At 38.9% G+C, this 17,705-nt stretch overlaps 1 protein-coding gene across 2 annotated transcripts in view; it reads right to left on the bottom strand.

The window, feature by feature from the left end:
• NALCN (sodium leak channel, non-selective) overlaps positions 1-17,705 on the bottom strand; it is a 242,430-nt gene that overhangs the window by 22,550 nt on the left and 202,175 nt on the right. For both annotated transcript variants that reach the window (XM_059825606.1, XM_059818762.1), the window contains 12 exons: positions 12,683-12,784; positions 12,175-12,244; positions 10,810-10,901; positions 10,522-10,644; positions 8,134-8,190; positions 7,639-7,759; positions 7,406-7,537; positions 5,435-5,602; positions 4,120-4,224; positions 3,296-3,402; positions 1,405-1,525; positions 1,222-1,320 (listed from right to left, as the gene is read on the bottom strand). In XM_059825606.1, coding sequence (XP_059681589.1) covers positions 1,222-1,320; positions 1,405-1,525; positions 3,296-3,402; positions 4,120-4,224; positions 5,435-5,602; positions 7,406-7,537; positions 7,639-7,759; positions 8,134-8,190; positions 10,522-10,644; positions 10,810-10,901; positions 12,175-12,244; positions 12,683-12,784 — 1,297 coding nt within the window. The remainder of the gene's footprint in view (positions 1-1,221; positions 1,321-1,404; positions 1,526-3,295; positions 3,403-4,119; positions 4,225-5,434; positions 5,603-7,405; positions 7,538-7,638; positions 7,760-8,133; positions 8,191-10,521; positions 10,645-10,809; positions 10,902-12,174; positions 12,245-12,682; positions 12,785-17,705) is intronic.

The following is a 17,705-nucleotide window of genomic DNA, read 5'->3' on the forward strand; positions in this document are numbered from 1 at the left end:
AATAAATTACTAGCACATTGCTCCTTGTTCTCTAGAACAGATGTATTTTAACAGGAATGACTGGACGTCATCTCACCAAAATTACACTGGAGTCACACAAACATAAAAATACCTTCTGAACAGCAGAGGTTTTAGGCTATTTATTTGGCTCGCAACCTGCTTGACTTCAGTTCATGATGCCCCCATTGGACACATGGTAGTGTGCTGCTCAGCTCCCTTCCAGAAGGAGTCAAGTGGTTTCCCTGAAGGGCAAACTCAACAGTTGTGTTTGCTACAGACTTTGGGCCAGGGCCATAGCAGGGCTGTGGCCAGCACCCAGTTTGTCTCCACCAATAGCACACTGGGTTGTCTTGCATCCCCAAGCCCCAGAGCGCACAATCCTCCTTTCCCTTCAGTGCCATGAGGGATAAAAATACCACTCTAGGTAGCTGCAACACAGACATCTCATTATTTTTGGTACTTTGAACTGAAAGATGAAAAAAATTAATAATTATGTTTTGGTGCCACAGGGGCACCACAAGAGGCTCAGAAAAAAAAGTCAGATTAAGGGCTGTGCAGTGTGTATGCGGCAGCCCCAACCAGAGGACACTATCTTTAACAAGTGTAGACACGAGCTGCTCTGTAACAATTCACCTGGGGACAGGTTTTTCTACTTTTCAGGGTAATCCGCAAAGCCTATGTGGACTGCAGTTTTTTCCTAGAACACTAGTTACATTTTTGTTTGAGTGATGGATAATTAATTAATTAATTTTACATGTAGTCTGCTGTTTGCCAGGAAAAAGCCATGCAGCTTTACTTGGGATCCAAAATACTGCAATTTCAGGGCTCTGATGAGACTCCTTAGTTGTAACACGTACAAGCATAACATGCCTTTTTACCTGCCACTGCATGTATGCCTATATCAAACTAAAACAGCAGAATCTGCAGCATCTGTAAATACACTGTGCTTTAGGTTCAATCTCCATCTGGCAACACGACTGCATTATAAATAAACTCAGACAGCTTTGAAAGAGTGTGTAATGGATTGCTATCATCCCAGGCTTGAGTTTTGTAGCAAATATGGATCAGGTGTGTCTGAAGCCATACTTGCAGGCTTGCAGAATGTAAGATTGGTAAGTCAGTCTTAAAGGCAGTCCTACCAGGTAACGTAGACAGTGTAATACCAGTTTCAGGTTTCTAACACAGCGAGTTCTACACATAATAAACCATGGCACTCAGTACCTTGTTTTCATTGAAATTAGCGATGACAACTCCAACGAAAAGGGTCAGTCCAATCATGCAGCCAAGGAATACAAAAACATGAATGTAGATTCCATGAATCTGAATAGATAAAAGTAAGATTAATCGTTAAAACAAATCAAAATATGTGTTGTAGAATTCAAAGACTCTGATGTGTTTTCTTACCGGCCCAACACGATGAATAATAACATCTCTGACTTCCACCCAGCCTTTTAATGAAAGAACTTCGAATAGTGCCAGCATTGCGTTCCCCACATTGTCAAAATTAAAATTCCGAGGATTTGCCCTGAAATGCAGTGCACAAATAGGTGTAACTTCAGCAATGAAGTTGTTCTTGCTATTTGTTACCTTGATTCTTTATAGTCTAACTAACATTTAAATACCTTGCAAAGTTGGTGTGAAAGCCTCCGAAAAACAAAACAATAGCAACAGCAATAAATATGTACAGCACAATTTTTTTATCCCTATGTATGTGTTATTTTGTTACTCAGAATCTGATTCACAGTAATAAAGCTTATAACATGTTGTTGCATTTTAGTGGTTTTGTCAATGAAATTAGCAAAATACAGCATTCATCAAAAAATGGATCTGATGGCATTGCCCAGATTCTAAAATAAATTACATGAAGGAGACCAGCCTCAAACCCATATAAATGATTCGGAATCCAAAGTCAGTGAGATCATTTAGAAAATGTTGTTCCTTATTTCACTATCTTTGGGAACTGATGGTCTAAAGCAAAACTTATTGAGAGGACATCACATCTTCTTGGCTTTCCTATACCATATACTCTGACCTTCTGTATCAGCTGAGATTCAAGAGGATGCTTCCAGCTGAACATTGTAAGTACCCTCTTTGGGCTAGGCTAGGACATCGCTCTGTCTCTACAATCTGAGATAGATAATCCAAGGAGCCCAATTAATGTTCAAGAATTTATAAGGTAAATAGTTGTATACCAGAAGAATTGTTCTGCAAATTGATTCTGCAAATCCCACCATTCAGTGAAAAGGAGAGCTCGTAGATGCAAATATTTCTTTTAAATGTGGTCCTTATACTAACATCTGGCTCTTGAAAATCTGGCCTGACACAGTCAACAGGTGGTATAAATGTCCTTATGGTAAAACATTTTTCTGCAATAACAAAACATTCCCCAAAGTTTACAGTTATGCTGATTATGACAGTTTTTGCTTATTTCTGGATCAAGCTGAAGAGGACTGAATTTGCTTAGTCGAGTAAGAATTTTTCTGAAGCATACAGAAACAAAGACTTCTGCAGATGTCAGAGTTTCACTGACTGTTCAAATCACAGCATATTATTTCGTTAGTGTAGGATGGCTCTGAATCTACTATTAAGCTGGTACATTTTTTATCCATGCACAGTCAATTAAAATAATTGTGGCTGTTTAGCTGATTTTGCAAAATGCCAACCAACTTAAAAATGTAAACAATTAAAAAGAGGGTTTTTTGTCTGTTCAGGTGTTGGGAAATATTAAATGGACTTTTTCAGAATACTAATCATAAACACAACGTTAGCTCTCAAATAATTTTTACTGCATGACTGCATTGGATAGACCACAAGGATTCCCTGCATAGGAAACAGAAAGAAGCTGCTACCTGGCATGGTTAATGGCCATAGAAGAGACCGGCTGTTTTTAGGCATGACTTGCTCATTGGTTTTTTGTGGGTGGCTGTAGGCAGGTTGATGTATGTTCTGCTGTTGAGGTATGGCTCTCACTATGTCTTCATAATATTACTAAAGCACAATTAAGTGATAATCTTGGTTCAAGCCAATAACTGCCGCTGTAATATTAATCACGTCTAATTCCTACCCAGGTTCAGTACCTACAGGTATTTTTCTCCTTTCTGCTTTATGAATAGAACAGCAGGTTAAGAGTGGAAAAGTTTCATATATCTGGCTTTTTACTAAATATACCAGACTTTTTACCTTTAATATCATCTGACTTACAGTAAAAACCCTATATCAGTAGTTCAATGCCATGAGATTTAATCCATATTCTACATCAAAAGCTGAAAGATAAGGGCAATGCGTAGCAACTCACCAGACTCGTGGCACCCAAAATCCAGGCTTTTTCTCTCCAGGTCTTAGCTTTAGATTGAGATTTTTGGAAACACTTACATTTATTCTGAAGATGCCATGACAATCTTCCTATAGTGAAATAAACCACAGCCTGAGATTGAATAATGGCCTGTGAGAGATGCCAAAATGCCAGTATAGACACCACACTTGCCATGATGGGGAAGTAATGTAAACAGAAACGAAGGGTTATTTACAGGTCTTGGATTAATAGTCACGGACCTTTACTGAAATGAAAATTGCATCTTAGGAAGGATTCAGAAAACCCTTCTCCTTCCAGGACTGAGAGTGCTTTTCATTTTGCAAGACTATCTAGCCTTTCACCTCTTTCCTAAAGACCGTTGCTCTCTTTAGGTGATGGTATTTCTCCAAATGGAGTAAGAAATACAGCTAACTTTCTTCATGTAACCTATGTAGCATTCCCAGTGCTTTTGACCTCTAGTAGCCTAACCTGGTTTTTAGCTGCTGACCTAGGAATGCAAAGTGTCATTTTCCATGGTTAATTCCAAGTGACATCCAGTCCTCTGCAGACAATACAGCATGAATTTGACAACTTTTTTAGACAGTCTGCAATATCTGGACTTGCTTTACTTTTTTACAGGAAAACCCAGCCTTACCCTCATTCACTCACTCCTTTATCACCTTTCCCTCCATCATCCTGCTTCTGAACAAGAAAGTGCCCAAGATCTCCATCTCTCAGTTGGTAGCTCTGATTGCCCTACTTGCTTTCCCCAGCAGGCAGAAATTGCACAGCATAGTACTATTTTGAAGCAGGAAAGCAGTTCTTACCCTAGAGATGATGTGCGGATCATTGCATTTAGCCAGTTTTCCAGCAAACAGCTGCACTCCAAAGCTTGCGAAAACAAGCATTAATGTCAGCAAAAGAATAGAAACCTGTAAAGATGAAGTTAGACTTGTCAAGCTCTCCTCCTGCAAACTTGAGAAAGGGCATCAGATCCTTCCATGAACTGCAAGGATTGTTTAGTTGCATATACCTGGAGAGAAGGCCTTCATGACTGACTTGTTACTTTAGGTTCTGATCCAGTAACCAGGTGCTGTGTTATTATTAATAATATTATTATTAACATAGCATCTAAGAATTGTAGATAAGGATCAAAGCTTTTTTGCACTCAGTGTACAACCTTGCTAAATTCTGCATGCATAAGAATTGCCATTCACTTTAAAGAGAACTCTTCTAGTACTTAAATATGTGCTGCTTCTGTTTTGCTGAATCAGGCTTTACTAATTAATCTCAGTAAGCCATTGTTAGATATTTAAATCCAGGATAGCTACAATAAAGATATGCATGAGCAAATTATGATGTAAATATCTTTAATAGGATACAGTTTCTATGAAATGCTAACTAGCTTTATACTTTTTGTCCTTGTTCTATTACTGTCTGCAAATATTTTGTAGCATAGCTTTTTATAACAACCTAACCTAATACAGTATTCTGTTCAAAAATAAAATGTCTGTTGTTTAGGCTGACACATATCACTTAGGGGAAGTTGGGTCCCAAGACAATAGATTAGGTTCTGATCAAGCAATCACAGACTCCGTTATTATTATTATTATTATTATTATTACTATTATTAATATTATTACTACTAGTACTATAACTCCATAATCATAATAATGATCATAATAATAACAATGACATAACAATGAGATCCAGTTCTGTGATGAACAACTGCATTGTCTCTGGTTGCGTCTCAGAAAACTTGGAGGTAGCTAACTTCAGCTGGGAAACCAGGTTTACTTTTGTCCTTGCAGAGCTGCCATACCCTACTTCTCATCTTCCTTCCCCAACTAGAACTATGAATAAGGGGTAGATTTTATTTCAGTAGTCCTCCTATATACGGAATGAATAATATAATTTCTAAAAGAATTATTACAGCAGCTTTATTCAGTATAAATGTAATGAGTTACTTATATTCCTAATTTTTAACCTGTTCTGTGGTCATCTGCAGTGGTAGCTACAGCAAAAAGTAAACAGACAACAACGGAGAAAAGATTAGAAAACATAAACCTTACAGCAAAATGATATCTTATTACTCCTCCGTATCTTCTTTTTAACAACAAGAACAAAATAATTGGCACATACCAAAAAGATTTCCTTAAAGCCACTAAACAGCTCTCGCACCACTTTCCTCATCTGAGGGACCAGTTTGAAAATTCGAAGAGGTCGGAGGCAGCGGAGTACCATTAAGAGCTGAGCTCCCGATTTGGCAGGGACATTCTGAGGCATCCAGCACAGGAATATCAAACTTACCTTGAGGAGACAGAGCAGAAAAAGGCAAAGAAGGATTAGGCTTACAATGTCTTACTTGACATAGACACGGCACAGAAGATCAATATACACTTCTCTTCCTTAAAATTAAAGGGAAGATTAAGGCAAAAAAAGCCTAATTTCGAAAAAGGACTTCGATCTCCTGGGCCCTGGCTGATTGCCCTAACTAATGAGCATCAGCTTCAGCCTCTGTCTTCCCCTTTCACTCAAAATCTATTTTATTCTTTTCAGCAGATGGAACAGTTCCAAAAGAAGAAATCAAATTGGCTGATTCAGAGCAGGGACACGAACTATGTTCTTGGAGCAGGCAGCATCATCTCTCCCCCACCTTCTCATTTCAAACAGAGATTCTATCCTGAAACTGAGATTTCCTCACCTGGAAAGTCTGTTAACAGTTTCCTCACCAGTCTTTCCTACCACTTTGTTACAGGCCTAAGTAGTTTTGTCACCGTGTGGTTTTATCACACGAATATTATGCATTCAAAAGTGTTTTCAAGTGGCATAGTTGTGCCTTGTAGCCTGAACAATCTCTGATAGATGCTTATTGATTATAAAGTCTGTTAATTACTTCTCATTTTTTAGAAAGTATTTATAAATGTTATTACAGGGGGGTGGAGGTGACAGTGTTACAAAGAGGTAAGTGCACAAAAAAGGGAGGATCAAGCCGGTATCACCAATATGATTTAAAACCTAATATGATTTGTTGAAAACAACAGTGGTAAAAGACAGCCGCCCCACCAAAACAAAAAGATTTGCCAGTGCTTCTGACTTTCTTTCATATTCTCCTAAGACCACCACAGGTACATTTGGAATATCCAAGCTACACCACCTAAATCTTCCTTCAGACAAGCAGAGGGATTCTGAGGGATTTCAAGAAACTAATGCACATACTGATTATGCATACTACAGTAGGAGTTTTGTATAAGTATGTGTATTTTTATTTATGTTAACAATAGAATCTTTGATACAAATTGATCGTGACAAATTTTATGCAGCACATCTGTCTGGTGGATTAATCTCTGAAAGATTTAATCTAAATCCATCAAAGCCATTTTGATTAGTATTCTCTTCAGTTAGTTAGAAAATATTTCATACTGTATTATACTGAATACTGGTTTTGACACATTCTGTGGTGTTTATCGTCATACATGAAGGGGAAATGGACCCCCTTCTCTCGTACTTGAATGGAATGTAAGAAATTTCCGGGGGACAAAGAAAACAGTAGAACAATTTTTTCCTGAGAACCACTACTGATAGGTATGGAATATAAAAAGATGATGCTTTGTTTTCTTTCTGCTATAGGAACACCAGCAACAAGGATTTGCCCTCCTATCAAAAGGTAAAGGCTTTTGAAACACCTTCTATAAAGCAGGAGAACTGTTGAGAGGAAGCGATGAATGGCTAAGAAATAGATAAAATAAAGGGTCTCCTGCATTAAAAGGCTAAAGCAAGGTCACAGGTCTCGAGCTTACTTTGGAATGAAATCAGGTCTGATACTTAAAACATATCAAAAATTAAATAATTAAAATGGGCCATGCAATGGCTGTACACTAAATTGCCAGGTGCTTATCACATGTCAGTGTATTTTTAGATGTCTAAACAAGTATTTGTACACATAACTGACAGGACTTGCACATGAAAACAGTGGTGTTTGTACACAAATTACACTACTGCATTTGCACCAGGGTGCAGAGCTAAACTTTTCAACATTACCAAACATTTATATATCCAAAGATATAAAAATTAAGAACACTACAGAAACCTCCCATAAATATAAAAACTTACAAGATATATAAATATGTCCATAACTCCTCCGAAGTCCCTAATGACAGCTGTTGGTGTGAAAAACAAGCCATCTGCCATAATCTTCAGATTAAGCTCAATGCTCATGAATATTACAAAAACATATTCAGCAATCTGAAAATCAAAGCAGAGAACAGTCATAATTTAGGAATAGGCAGTGGAGAAAAACAAGGTGACTGTGCTTCATTAAATGTAAAATGATTCAGTGACAGTACCTGGAGTGTTGGAGCATGCATAACTCTTCTAAAGGGGGATTCGAACATCATGGAAATGCAGGAGCATATAGTAACAATGATCATGACCCAGTCCAAGTAAGTAACCAAACCCAGCAAGTCACTGTGAACAATACATAAGGATAACCATTACAGAAATGCCAAGAGTGCTATGTCACTTGTATTGTGTCTACACCACAGTTAAGTTCTTTCCTACGAAAAATAAATTAAGCTGAGGAGTGTCAAAGATTTCAATATTTCAGAAATGTGTAGTAAAACTAGGGAAGTTACATGCAAGTGAAGAAGAAAAGTCTCATGAAATATCCTCTTCCTATTCATCCTCCTCCCCAAACAACTCCACGGAAAGAAACATTTTTTATTGGGAAAAAAAGAAATACACATGTGCATGCACACATACACACATACATGCATGTGTGCGCTCACACACTTATACTGCAGGCTTATGTGACCAAGCAAAGTTACTTTTGCAGTGCTTACTAAAGCTGATGGTATTTGGTATTTTTCACAGCTCCAGTAACAGGATCTGTTTTAGAACTATAAAAAGAAGAAAAGATACAGTCATTTACATTTTACTTTAATCAGCATTATAATTATACCATGCATCCATCACCTCAAGGTAATTTATATCCAAAATCAAGGCTATATTTTATCTTGGCTTAATTTTAAATGTCTGTATAAGTTTCATTTAATTCTATGCAATTTTAGTCATATTATCACCACAGCTAGTATTATTTTAATTCATGGCCTAACTGTAATTCCTCTAATGAGTCTTTAAATTGCTAGTTTTTTGGGTCTTGCTTTTGTAAGCAAGGACTTAATTTTCTATTTTGGTTGGGGATGGGGGGATAACCTGCCACTGAATTTTATGTTCCAAAGTGCTTCCTCAGGAGTTTTTTCCTTTTACTTCAAAACCTCTTGGACCATCTCCTCAGTTGACACACAAAAAAGTCCTTCCACAAGCCCTATTTCTTTTATTACTTCTTCCATCACTTTCTGATGGTTATTTCTAGATTCTGCATATCTGAATTTTCCTGTGAAATTGCTGTGCTTTCACATACCATATCCAAACACCCATTAGGCAGCCAGAGAGAGTGAGAACCACTCTGTAAGTAATAAGCACACATCTGGGTGACAGGAGTTAAGTTCTTGTTCCAGCAATTATTCAGCCTTTTTATACAAAGCAGAATGGCTTCAGCAGGAGAAGCTACAAGAATCCTATCCAAGAAGCCTCCCCTGCCCCAGTGGTTAGGGGCACTTTTTTACTTATCTTTCAAATCCTTGTAGCAAATCATGCCGAGCCAGGATCTGCACTGAGGTATCCTATATCCCATGTGAGGGTTCTAGCCATTGGGATGTGAAATTGCCATCATTTCCTCGCTGAGCTTAAAGCGAAAAATGGACTGACCTGACTTGAGGCATTACCACCGAAGAGATTCCATGGTTATGAATTACAAGAACGCAAGATGCACACAAGGAGAACAAGAGGCATCTTCCACAGGCCAGGTTCACCCACTCACACCAGTCAGTATACAGAATATACTGGGTTTGGTGCCTTCCCACTGAACCCACTGACTTTTGTGTCTTCTTAAGCTCATACCTCTTCCCCACGTATATAGTGGCATTCCTCAGCCTTTTTTACTAGAAGAAAATATGTATCCTATCAGTTCAAAAAAGATCTCTAGAATATCTTACTTGGCAAGCTGGGTGGGACAATGAATAAAGTAGCTAGGTTTTAATAAATGAAAAAATGACTGTTTAACAAAATCAGTTTACTCTTATAATTGCAAACATTTTAATTAAACTGTTGATAATATAATTATCCTGTTATCCTCAGGCACTCCACAATGCTAACAGGCACTGACATGCATTTGACAACTGGATGGGAATGCATGTTTGTGTGTTTTGTTTTGCTGTTTTAATTTGCAACTGCTTCAGGGACCAGCAAACCACAATCAAGTTAGCAGTTGCATAGAAAAGCAGGCACCTAACTCAAGAATGTGCTTCTACATAGGTGGCAGAACACTTAAATATGGGTATTGTAAAACTGCGTATCTAACTTTCCTGTTGTTCTACCTAGAAGTAATTTGTTGAAGGGCACAGAGAAAATCGATAGTAAAGCAGGCACTGAAACCAGGTCTTCAAAGTGCCAAGCTCATAGCCTTGAGCTATCTTCTGTCTCACGCTGTCTGTTTGCAAGGTGACATGCATTAACCCTCCAAAATTAGGGTGCCAGCCACAGGCAGAAGTTTAGAAGAAGAGCTATAAGATGATTTTATATCAAGCTGCTTGTACATAGACCTGTGTCTGCCACGCTGGCATACACCTACAGTTTAGTTATTGAGTCTTCCTCGTTTTCACCTGGTTTCAACTTTTCTCCTTTTATCTCCCACAGCTGAACACCTCCCCATCCCATTCTGGGTCTCTAACTATGAGCTAAGGAGACTTTAGGTGTGCATAGATGGGATTCATTTCTCTTCACCTTTTTCTATTCTTTGAGTAACTGTTGGTGCATAAAGACTTCCCGCCTTATGATGAGAAATAGGAAGGGAATAGCAGGCTGATTCCCCAAGGTCTAAGAATGGACATATAAAACATTACCTTTCCTCTCAGTTCATGCCTGAAGTTTCCCCATAGTCTTGTCCCATCTGAGCACTGCAGACTGCTCAAACGTGTCTGCCCTTACACAGCATGTTATTACTTCCTTTCCTCCAACAGCAAGACTATACCATAGGCAACTGACTGCCAGCTTGTGTGGTGACCACGTTATACACAGTTTTCCTTTCAAAATAAAAGTTAGACCGAGATTTCTGAGGACATGAAAGTAAACACTTGTGGGAACCAATTGTTGATATGGAATAAACTTACGCATTAAAGCGAGCTCGTACCACCACTCGGCAGAAATTCCTGAATCTGTGCTCACGACCAACTATGAAAAGTGGTTTATCAAAATATGGATGATTCTCTCGCAGCTCCTCCTCTTGGACTTTCCTTTTGAAAGACAGAATGTAAATTATTAAGTGATATGCATTATACCTGGCAAAAATATCCCTTACACTTTGTTCTTTCTTCATCATGACTCTCAATACTTTTTACTTCATACAGAGAATACTTAACACAGTCAAGTGTGCACTCAGACTTTTGATTTTTAAATACCTTTTCATTTCAGCTTGTTCTTTTTTTTCTTGGATCATCTTTATCTCACTGTCTTCTCTCTGTGCATTTCTGTATCTCACTGTGTTGGAGTGCTAGAAGCAAAACGATTCCCTTTAAATGAGGTCTGTGGGTTGTTGTTTTTTAATGTTTCAGATGAAAGCAAGATATGGTATTTTACATAGAAAGATTCAAATGAAAAATCTTTATTTCCAAATGCACTGCACATCAACTCAGTCAAGCATACTGTACAGTATTTTCTATCTACAGCACAAGACTGCTTATTTTCATCGAGGTTAATTTCAGTTTTAATTTCATCCATGAAGTCCCATCCAATGCAACTTTTGACTTTAAAAACAAAGGTCTTGTAAGCTCTGCCGACATCTCTGAACTGGAATGAATACCATCAAAGTTACTAAGGGCAAAGACTGTGAAAGAAAAAGCTTTAGACATCCTTTCGTTTCTTGAGCCTGATGCATATGCTGACAGCAAGCTGTGCAGAACATACAAGCAGTGGCTGCAGAGCACAGGGAGGGAGGAGAGGGAGGGAGGACCGTTGTCTGAGCTCATCTAGTGGAGGGTACAATCAGTATCACTATTCAGAGTTAAGTGAGTCTTTGGAGCACTCCTGGAGGGGTAATTCTGGGTGTTACCCTTACTATTGGACACAAGCAAAGCCACATCTGCTTTAAAATGTTAGTTACCTACAGTTTCTTTCTACCACCATGCAGGGTACTTCATTAATTACTTCTTACACAGCTATTTTTAAGTATGAAGCACATCTAGAAAATAACTATTATAGTTTGGAAACAGAGGGACTACTATCGCCCCTTGAATTTTCATAGTCACAGAGATCCACAAAATATCATTACGAATTTGCAGGAGTGAAAATGCACTTAACTGCATGAAACTATACCACAGTGAAATATGTGATTACTATTCTCCCTTTTAGTCTTTGTCCTTTTGTCTGACAGTTCTCGTGTTTGACAAATATTGTTAAACTTCCATTGGAAATTCTGAAGTGCTGTTTTGCCAGACTGAGTGATTTGTGTAATTCCAGAGTAAGGCTTTTTAAGGTGTCCTGGGTAGCAATTGTTGTGTTCCTAATGTAGTGTCTACAGCTTCAGTGAATCTATCTCAGCAAGTGTTTCAAAACCAGTAAGTCTATCAGTGAAATGACCATGTCAATTATTTTGACGATAATTCTAATGCAATTACAGTATTTGTTTTATGATTTCAAGATTTCAAAAGACAAACTGTAAACAAGATCATAGATTGACACTAGTATTACACAAGCATTTATTATATAGTACATATTCTTATTTCTTATATTCTCAAACTGAAACCATCATTTCTATGAGGACTTACATCTTGAGTCAATGTTTCAAGAGATTTTCCTCTGCTGATTCGCTGGCTATTGGAACCATGTCTCAGTGACCTGAAACAATCATAATCAATTTAACGATACATCTCAAGATGAAATTTTGACCTTTATAGGATGGCCATTATAAAGCACTGGTCTCCAGCCACACAATATCTCAAATTCTTATCATTTTTCTCTCGCTAACATCAGAAGCTTATATGTTCTTCAATTGTTTTCAATCCGGTCTAACATAAGCCAATTTCTTTCCTTCTGATCTTTAAATTGATAGCTTTGTAGTCGGTGAAGGAAATGACATTTGAAATAAAAAGTCATTTTTTCCATTTATAACGTACAATGAATTTCATTATGGTTACAATGAAGGATGTAGAATTCAGTTCTTTGTGCAAGTAAGTAATTTCAGTTTTTCACACGTTAGGTATTGCTCAAATGTAATTCTTTTCATCACTTTTATTTTAAGAATATTTTAAAATTATTCTTTCTGTCCATGCTTACCTGCGTTCTTGTCGTATATGATGCTGGACACTCAGTATTGACCTTTCCTTTGCAGGCTGCCCCTCAAAGGATCCGCTCAGCATGCGTTGTCTAGTGCAGGCCCTATGAAGAAATATAATGATGATGACATAGAGTTTTCTGTATAAATGATAATTTCTGAGGTAGTGCATTCAGACAAGTCAGCTTGGCTTTCTGGGAAGCAAGTGCACAGCTTAACAGACAATAACAATAAAACAAAAATGGATTTTCCATGAAAACATATTTCCAAGGCAATGGTCCCCATTCTGCAACATAACCGGTCTTCTGATGAACCTCCTCCATGCCCCAGTAAGACCCGTCTTTGAGTTTTTTTCAGTTTGCTACAGAATTTGTGGTCCCTCAAGACTTCACTAAGTGTGGAAAGGGTCAGGCAACGCACTGATCATCAGTAAAAACAGCTTCTCAGCAATAAAGAGGGGAGTTGTACAAGTACAGCTGCCGTTTTAGGGCAGCTCCCTTTCAGGGTTGTACGTGACAAAATATTTATGTATAAAGTCAAGACTTACAGCATATCTTTGAGTGTTCTTCTACATAAGTGGGATCATATATGGTTTGAAATGAAAAGCTGCACATTGCTGATATCCTGTAATATGAAATCTCTGCTCTCTGGGAATGCATTGAACTTGCAGCATTTTGTTGTGTGGGTTTTTTCACTTATTTGCTCATTTGTTTCATTTTGATTTTGCTGAATTTTGGCAAACACATTTTACACTATTTTGGCAGAAATTAGTATTTGTTGGTTAGTAAGTGTGCTACAGCTAAACAGCATGTGTATCTTTATTTTGCTGGCTACAATGAAATAGATTTGCTTAAGAAAAAGAGAGGTTTCCACTAAAAGAGCTCACACAACTCTGCCAATGGCTGAGAAATGGAATTTCAACTTTGGAAAAATACTTTAACTTTCCAGGAATGCTGCAATTTTAAGTTTACACAGTGCATGCCTTATTGCTCATTTTGTGGTAAGCATTCATTCAGAGAAACTCACACAAGACCCAGCTGGTAATATTTTGTACTTTTTAATAAATCGAATCTCCATTTTTTTTTGAAAACGTGAAAAAAAACTACGTGCTATTGGAGTGATCACTCTATTTGCCAGTCTGCTGTAAGGCTTGGATAAATGCTATCCCTGACAGCATGGGATGATCATGCTTGATGGCAAAAGGCATCCCAGGCACATTCTTTCCCTGCTATCACTTTGTTTTTCAATCTTCTTCGCTATTTCTCCTTCTTTTGAATTTAAACACATAAATGATAGGAGTAGGGATCCAAAGTGAGATCTGGAACAAAAATGAGAAGCTTAGAATGCTTGTCAGAGTCATCATTGCCAATCATACTAGAACGGTAGAAAAATACACTGTGCTACACTCATTATTGCATTAGGTTACACTATATTGAACTGAAGCATCTTGCCATTTAAGGAAATTACTGTATACCTTATAAAAACCAGCTTATGTTAGCCAAATCACGAACATTTTAATACCAATGGATTTTAAGCATTATGTTGTGGAGGATGAGACTACATAACAGAGATATCCTTTGAATACCTGTGCAATTTCCTTGTAAAAAAACCCAACAAACCCCAGATAAAAATTATTTCCTAAAAATAGATCCTACCCAACTCCATTAAAATGACAATCCAGTATTTCCCAGCAGAGATAATGGGAAGTTCTGGGGTCTGACTTCTGTATAGAGGCTTCTTGCCGTGACAAAGAGGGTAACTTATCTTTTTTCCTGTAAATATGAATTACTGTGCTCTACCTTTAACAGTTAGAAATTATTTTCTTTACATCAAAAAGTGACTTGCAGATAAACTTATAATGTCCTTGTACACAGGTTACTTGAATACCAAATTACAAAATCTCAGTGTCCATAATAAAACAGAACATTAACTGCTCAAACAATAAATTCTTTACCTGACCAATGAACAAGATGGCTTATTTGATTCTTAACGTGTATTGGGTTTGTGTGGCAAGGTTTTGGTAGCGCAGGGGCTACAGGGGTGGCTTCTGTGAGAAGCTGCTAGAAGCCTCCCCTATGTCCGATAGAGCCAACACCAGCCGGCTCCAAGACGGATCTGCCACTGGCTAAGGCCGAGCCCATCAGCGATGGTGGTAGCACCTCTGGGATAACATATTTAAGAAGGGGAAAAAACAACTGCGCAACAGCAGCCGGAGAAGAGAGGAGTGAGAATATGTGAGAGAAACAACTCTGCAGACACCAAGGTCAGTGAAGAAGGAGGGGGAGGAGAGGCTCCAGGCGACGGAGCAGAGATTCCCCCGCAGCCCATGGTGAAGACCACGGTGAGGCAGGCTGTCCCCTGCAGCCCATGGAGGTCCACGGTGGGGCAGATATCCACCTGCAGCACGTGGAGGACCTCATGCCAGAGCAGGTGGATGTGTGAAAGAGGCTGTGACCCTGTGGGAATCCCATGCTGGAGCAGGCTCCTGGCAGGACCTGTGGACCTGTGGAGAGAGGAGCCCACGCAGGAGCAGGTTTGCTGGCAGGGCTTGTGACCCCATGGGGGACCCGCGCTGGAGCAGTCTGTTCCTGAAGGACTGCACCCCGTGGAAAGGACCCGTGTTGGAGCAGTTCTTGAAGAACTGCAGCCCTTGGGAAGGACCTGCGTTGGAGAATTTCATGGAGAACTGTCTCCCCTGGGAGAGACCCCTCAGTGGAGCAGGGGAAGACTGCGAGGAGGAAGGAGCGGCAGAAACAACGTGTGATGAACTGACTGCAACCCCCATTCCCTGTGCCCCTGTGCCACTTGGGGGGAGGAGGTAAAGAAAAACATCAGGAGTGAAGTTGAGCCCAGGAAGAAGGGAGGGGTGGGGGGAAGGTGTTTTTTAAGATTTAGTTTTATTTCTCATTATCCTACTCTGATTTTGATTGTTAGTAAATTAAACTCATTTCCCCAAGTCGAGTCTGTTTTGCCCATGGCGGTAATGGTGATTGATCTCCCTGTCCTTATCTCGACCCATGAGCCTTTCGTCATATTTCCTCTCCTGTCCAGTTGAGGAAGGGGAATGATAGAGCAGCTTTGGTGGGCACCTGGCATCTAGCCAGGGTCAATCCACCACATAATGGTATAATAAAATATGCTTAACCGTATACTATACAGAATGGGCATGCATAAAGGGTAACACCTGTAGAAAGACTATCAGGACTGTCTATGATCTCTGCCTAAGTTAGATTCCTAAATCCATATTTAGAATTTATATCCACTGCCTCATTTTCAGTAACTCTGGAAGCCCTGCAGCTCCTACTGAAGTCAACAGAGAAATAATGAAATGCCAGTTGTATAGCGCAGAAATCGGAAATTGTTATCAAGTAACTGCAAAGAAACTTTCTGTATTTTCAGAGACAAAGATGCTGTGCTGAAAAGGCTGTGGCTACTTTTGACAGCCTCTCTTCCAGCATCCTCTACTTGATAGGAATCAGTGCCTTAATCTTCCTTGTATTAACTCTTAGTAAAAGCCATGCTTGGTTTTCCTTTCAACTCAGGAACTGGGTATTTTTCAGCTCTTTAGGCACCTAGAGTCACAGATCTTTGGGGAGTTTTGAAAAAGAAGGCAGGTGCAATAAAGTTTTCAGAATGGCAAAGCTGTCTATTTTAAAATCTACAATAGGATTTGATGTCTTACTGTAGACACCTACACTTACATGCTTACTCTCGGTGCCTACATGTAAGCCGTGTGTCCAGGCTTCCCTCATCATCAGTGGAGATGTAGGACTCAATTAAATTGGTTGTACAGAGGTGGCTAGTGCCACCTGCATTGCCTTGGAGTACTTTGCCTTGTTTGCAGCTGCTCAGACAGGGTATGGGTCCTCTACAAATTTCTGTCTTACCTGCCGTCCTCATGAGGATGTCTTGGACATCCTCTGGCATCTTGTACATTACTAGATGTCCATATGTGGGCAACTTCATCGAACGCTTGGTCAATTAATTTAATTAATGATGTTTGAAAGATATTCAAGTAATCATAAAGTGGGCATCTAAAGACAAAGCAGTCAGACAAAGATCTGTTTGGAAACGAGTTCAAAATAAATGTTTTGTTGACTTGATACATCTTGACGTAACTGTAGCTGGTCAGAATCTTTTGACCTTTCTTCGAACAATGCAGGCAAAATTACCTTTTTTTAGCTACAATTGTCCTTCCCCTCTTCCTATATCACCTCTATGAAATGTTAGACAGGCTCATGTTAACTTGTGGAGGAAAGAGGAAGTTATGAAACAAAGGAGAAGAGACAAGAAGTATGTCAAGCTTCTGGACTTTGTACTTGCGGAACTCTGAACACAGTCCAGCAGCTGCAAACTACATGCTCTAAATTTGCCTTGAAAAGCACAAATGGAATAAAATATCCTGAAAAAGAAAATGTAATTTGGTAGGTTATCAGAAAGCCAGGCTACAGGTTAAGACCATACAGAACAATATGATATTGGAATACTACATAGTTTCTATCACGTGCAAACAATTATGAGGTCCAAACTTTTGAAGTCCTTTAAACTATTTCATGCTTTGGAACCCTTGAGAAGTAAGTAGTGAACAGAGTGTTCAAGTAGCATTCTTTGAGCTCATGCAAATTGTTAAATGCTTTGATCAATACTTCAAAATACTGTACCTTTCATGAATACTATGAGGTGTCTTGCAGACGGTATGCATATGGCTCACTCTTGGACTTTTTAGGGAGGCATCCTTTCTGTAACAAGTGTTTACTCATCTTCTTGCATCCCAGTATAACACTGATTTGTTGTTTTTCTGTATTATTTTAATAAGCGAATATTTACATGTTCTGTAGCAACTGCATGCATTACTATGTACTTTTGTTCTTCCTCTCCCTGAAACGTGCTCACACCGAAGTCTTAGCAGCGTGGCACCCTTCAGTAAAACACTCAACATCATTCAGCACTGTTTTCACTATGACTCTATTCTTACTAAATCTTTCTATACTTCCATCTAACTTGGAAAATATGGTTAAATGTGAC

The sequence above is a fragment of the Gavia stellata genome, chromosome 1 (assembly GCF_030936135.1).
Source record: "Gavia stellata isolate bGavSte3 chromosome 1, bGavSte3.hap2, whole genome shotgun sequence".
Taxonomy (NCBI): domain Eukaryota; kingdom Metazoa; phylum Chordata; class Aves; order Gaviiformes; family Gaviidae; genus Gavia; species Gavia stellata.